We start from the raw sequence: 5,821 nt of genomic DNA on the forward strand, positions 1-5,821 counted from the left end.
ACTGTATATCTATGGTTCTGGGTCTAATCAGAGCTATATCTATGGTTCTGGGTCTAATCAGAGCTGTATCTATGGTTCTGAGTCTAATCAGAGCTAGATCTATGGTTCTGAGTCTAATCAGAGCTAGACCTATGGTTCTGAGTCTAATCAGAGCTATATCTGTGGTTCTGGGTCTAATCAGAGCTAGATCTATGGTTCTGGGTCTAATCAGAGCTGCTATATCTATGGTTCTGGGTCTAATCAGAACAATGTGTATGGTTCTGGGTCTAATCAGAACTATGTGTATGGTTCTGGGTCTAATCAGAGCTGCTATATCTATGGTTCTGGGTCTAATCAGAACAATGTGTATGGTTCTGGGTCTAATCAGAACTATGTGTATGGTTCTGGGTCTAATCAGAGCTGCTATATCTATGGTTCTGGGTCTAATCAGAACTATGTGTATGGTTCTGGGTCTAATCAGAACTATGTGTATGGTTCTGGGTCTAATCAGAACTATGTGTATGGTTCTGGGTCTAATCAGAACTATGTGTATGGTTCTGGGTCTAATCAGAACTATGTGTATGGTTCTGGGTCTAATCAGAGCTGCTATATCTATGGTTCTGGGTCTAATCAGAACTATGTGTATGGTTCTGGGTCTAATCAGAACTGCTAGATCTATGGTTCTGGGTCTAATCAGAACTATGTGTATGGTTCTGGGTCTAATCAGAACTATGTGTATGGTTCTGGGTCTTCTTGGTCCTGCGACCCAGGTGGTAGTAGTAGAGGAGTGTGATGATGAGGAAGAGGACTTCACTGAGGAGGAGGAGGATGGCAGAGTTTGACATCAGACCCAGCTCCACCAGGGTGATGCTGGTCACTGCAACGAGAGAGAGGAGAGGGGAGAGAGAGAGAGGAGAGGGGAGAGAGGGAGGAGAGGAGAGAGAGAGAGAGAGAGAGGGGAGAGGAGAGAGAGGAGAGAGAGGAGAGAGGGAGAGAGAGGAGAGAGGGGAGAGAGAGAGAGAGAGAGAGAGGAGAGAGAGGAGAGAGAGGAGAGAGAGGAGAGAGAGAGAGAGAGGAGAGAGAGGAGAGAGAGAGAGAGGAGAGAGGGGAGAGAGAGAGAGAGAGGAGAGAGAGAGAGAGGAGAGAGAGGAGAGAGAGAGAGAGGAGAGAGAGAGGAGAGAGAGGAGAGGGGAGAGGGGGGAGAGAGAGAGAGAGAGAGGAGAGAGGGGAGAGAGAGAGACAACTAGGGTTAAGTACCTTGCTCCAGGGCACACGGACTGAATTTACACCTCGTCGGCTAAGGGTTTCATAACCAGCGACCTTTCAGCTACTGGCCCAATGCTTTTAACCGCCAGGCGTGTTACCCAACACTGGTATGTAGGGGACATCTGGGTAATGTAATGTGTTATACTGATACAGAGGGGATATATAGGTGACATCTGGGTAATGTAATGTGTTATACTGATACAGAGGGGACATATAGGTGACATCTGGGTAATGTAATGTGTTATACTGATACAGAGGGGATATATAGGGGACATCTGGGTAATGTAATGTGTTATACTGATACAGAGGGGACATATAGGTGACATCTGGGTAATGTAATGTGTTATACTGATACAGAGGGGATATATAGGGGACATCTGGGTAATGTAATGTGTTATACTGATACAGAGGGGATATATAGGTGACATCTGGGTAATGTAATGTGTTATACTGATACAGAGGAGATATATAGGGGACATCTGGGTAATGTAATGTGTTATACTGATACAGAGGGGATATATAGGGGACATCTGGGTAATGTAATGTGTTATACTGATACAGAGGAGACACGGGGACATCTGGGTAATGTAATGTGTTATACTGATACAGAGGAGACACGGTGACATCTGGGATGCAGCCTATACAAATGTAATGTGTTATACTGATACAGAGCCATCAGAAAGTATTCAGACCGCTTGACTTTTTACACATGTTGGTGGGTTAAAGCCTTATTCTAAAATGGATTAAATCGCCCCCCCCCCCCCCCCCCCTCCTCCTCTCATCAATCTACACACAATACCCCATAATGACATCACAATACCCCATAAGGACATCACAATACCCCATAATGACATCACAATACCCCATAATGACATCACAATACCCCATAATGACAAAGTAAACACAGGTTTTTAGAAATTGTTGCTAATTAATAATATATATTTTTTAAACGGACATATTACATTTACAGAAGTATTCAGACCTTTTACTCAATACTTTGTTGAAGCACCTTTGGCAGCGATTACAGCCTTGAGGCTGGGGTATGAATTTACAAGCTTGGCACACCTGTATTTGGGAGGTTTCTCCCATTCATCTCTGCAGATCCTCTCAACCTCTGTCAGGTTGGATGTGGAGCGTCTCTCCAGAGATGTTTGATCCGGTTCAAGTCCAGGCTCTTGCTGGGCCAATCAAGGACATTCAGAGACTTGTCCTGAAGCCCCTCCTGCGTTGTCTTGGCTGTGTGCTTAGGGTCTTTGTCCTGTTGGGTGGTGAACCTTCACCCCCAGTCTGAGGTCCTGAGCGCTCTGGAGCAAGGATCTCTCTGTACTTTGCCCCGTCCATCCTTGCCTCAATCCTAACTAGTCTTCCAGTCCCTGCCGCTGAAAATCATCCCCACAGTATGATGCTGCCACCATCATGCTTCACCGTAGGGATGTTGCCAGGTTTCCTCCAGACATGACGCTTGGCATTTAGGCCAAAGAGTTCAATCTTGGTTTCATCAGACCAGAGAATCTTGTCTTTAGGTGCCTTTTGGCAAACTCCAAGCGGGCTGTCATGTGCCTTCTACTGAGGAGTGGATTCCGTCTGGCCACCCAACCATAAAGGCCTGATTGGTGGAGCTCTGTCAGAGTGACCAGCAGGTTATTTGTCACCTCCCTGACCAAGGCCCTTCACCGATTGGTCAGTTTGGCCGGGCGGCCAGCTCTAGGAAGAGTCTTGGTGGTTCCAAACCTCTTCCATTTAAGAATGATGGAGGCCACTGTGTTTTGGTACCGAAATGTTTTGGTACCCTTCCCCAGATCTGTGCCTCGACACAATTCTTATCTCTGAGCTCTACGGACAATTCCTTCGACTTCATGGCTTGGTTTTTGCTCTGACATGCACTGTCAACTGTGGGACCTTACATAGACAGGTGTGAGGGCCTTTCCAAATCATATCCAATCAATTGAATTTACCACAGTTGGACTCCAATCAAATTGTAGAAACATCTCAAGGATGATCAACCAGATGCACCTGAGCTCAATTTCGAGTCTCATAGCAAAGAGTCTGAATACTAATGTGAAGAAGGTATTTCAGTTTTATTTGTTATAAAATTCGCATTTTTTTTCTAAAAACCTGTTTACGCTTTGTCATTATGGGGTATTGTTTTTTATGTTACCTTTATTTAACGAGGCAAGTCAGTTAAGAACAATTTCTTATTTTCAATAACGGCCTAGGAACAGTGGGTTAACTGCCTTGTTCAGGGGAAGAACGACAGATTTGTACCTTGTCAGCTCCGGGATTTGAACTTGCAACCTTCAGGTTACTAGTCCAACGCTCTAACCACTAGCCTACCCTGCTGCCCCTCCACTCTAACCACTAGGCTACCCTGCTGCCCCTCCACTCTAACCACTAGTCTACCCTGCTGCCCCTCCACTCTAACCACTAGCCTACCCTGCTGCCCCTCCACTCTAACCACTAGTCTACCCTGCTGCCCCTCCACTCTAACCACTAGTCTACCCTGCCGCCCCTCCACTCTAACCACTAGGCTACCCTGCTGCCCCATTGTGTTTAGATTGGTAAGGATTTTTTTTTAATTAATCCATTTTAGAATAAGGCAAAATGTAGAAAAAGTCAAGGGGTCTGAACACCTTCTGAAGACACTGTATATGTGATCATCTGGAACACTAGATGGAACTTCACTCTCAGTCAATTCAATTCATTTCAATGAGCTTTACTGTCATGGGAAACACATGTTTACATTGTCAAAGCAAGTGAAATAGATAAACAAAAAACAATCAAAAATGAACAATAAACATTACACTCACAAAAGTTCCAAAATCATTTCAAAATGTCATATTATAATGTCTATATACAGTGTTGTAACGATGTACAAATAGTTAAAGTACAAAAGGGAAAATAAATCAACATAAATATGGGTTGTATTTACAATGGTGTTTGTTCTTCACTGGTTGACCTTTTCTCGTGGCAACACCCTCATCCTGCAGTTCACTTCATATCAAGCATCTCAGAGCAGGAGTACTGATCTAGAATCAGATCCCTCGTTGTCTCTGTGATCTTACTCATAACACTCTAAAAGGTTAAACTGTACTTTGATACAGTACACATACGGCCCCAGACTTCCCTTCAGTCGACACCGCAGGACTGAACAGAGATTGATTTTCCACTGATGTGTGAATGTCTCTTATTGAAGTATTAGAGGAGACGGGAGGAGATAACATGGACTCTCAGTCCCTCCCTAAATACACACTACTGTTACTGAGGGAGGAGATAACATGGACTCTCAGTCCCTCCCTAAATACACACTACTGTTACTGAGGGAGGAGATAACATGGACTCTCCTGGACTCTCAGTCCCTCCCTAAATACACAGTACTGTTACTGAGGGAGGAGATAACATGGACTCGCCTGGACTCTCAGTCCCTCTCTAAATACACACTACTGTTACTGAGGGAGGAGATAACATGGACTCTCAGTCCCTCCCTAAATACACACTACTGTTACTGAGGGAGGAGATAACATGGACTCTCAGTCCCTCCCTAAATACACACTACTGTTACTGAGGGAGGAGATAACATGGACTCTCAGTCCCTCCCTAAATACACACTACTGTTACTGAGGGAGGAGATAACATGGACTCTCCTGGACTCTCAGTCCCTCCCTAAATACACACTACTGTTACTGAGGGAGGAGATAACATGGACTCTCCTGGACTCTCAGTCCCTCCCTAAATACACACTACTGTTACTGAGGGAGGAGATAACATGGACTCTCAGTCCCTCCCTAAATACACACTACTGTTACTGAGGGAGGAAATAACATGGACTCTCCTGGACTCTCAGTCCCTCCCTAAATACACACTACTGTTACTGAGGGAGGAGATAACATTGACTCTCCTGGACTCTCAGTCCCTCCCTAAATACACACTACTGTTACTGAGGGAGGAGATAACATGGACTCGCCTGGACTCTCAGTCCCTCCCTAAATACACACTACTGTTACTGAGGGAGGAGATAACATGGACTCTCAGTCCCTCCCTAAATACACACTACTGTTACTGAGGGAGGAGATAACATGGACTCTCAGTCCCTCCCTAAATACACACTACCGTTACTGAGGGAGGAGATAACATGGACTCTCAGTCCCTCCCTAAATACACACTACTGTTACTGAGGGAGGAGATAACATGGACTCTCAGTCCCTCCCTAAATACACACTACTGTTACTGAGGGAGGAGATAACATGGACTCTCAGTCCCTCCCTAAATACACACTACTGTTACTGAGGGAGGAGATAACAAGGACTCTCAGTCCCTCCCTAAATACACACTACTGTTACTGAGGGAGGAGATAACATGGACTCTCAGTCCCTCCCTAAATACACACTACTGTTACTGAGGGAGGAGATAACATGGACTCTCAGTCCCTCCCTAAATACACAGTACTGTTACTGAGGGAGGAGATAACATGGACTCTCAGTCCCTCCCTAAATACACAGTACTGTTACTGAGGGAGGAGATAACATGGACTCTCAGTCCCTCCCTAAATACACACTACTGTTACTGAGGGAGGAGATAA

At 45.1% G+C, this 5,821-nt stretch overlaps 1 protein-coding gene across 2 annotated transcripts in view; it reads right to left on the reverse strand.

Moving 5' to 3' along the window:
* Nucleotides 1–386: 386 nt before the first annotated feature.
* Nucleotides 387–5,821, reverse strand: part of LOC139384848 (tumor protein p53-inducible protein 11-like) — a 112,192-nt gene continuing 106,757 nt past the window's right edge. For both annotated transcript variants that reach the window (XM_071129743.1, XM_071129744.1), the window contains one exon: nucleotides 387–856. In XM_071129743.1, the coding sequence (XP_070985844.1) occupies nucleotides 699–856 (158 nt within the window). In that variant the 3' untranslated portion in view covers nucleotides 387–698. The remainder of the gene's footprint in view (nucleotides 857–5,821) is intronic.

This window comes from Oncorhynchus clarkii, chromosome 26, assembly GCF_045791955.1.
Source record: "Oncorhynchus clarkii lewisi isolate Uvic-CL-2024 chromosome 26, UVic_Ocla_1.0, whole genome shotgun sequence".
NCBI lineage: Eukaryota > Metazoa > Chordata > Actinopteri > Salmoniformes > Salmonidae > Oncorhynchus > Oncorhynchus clarkii.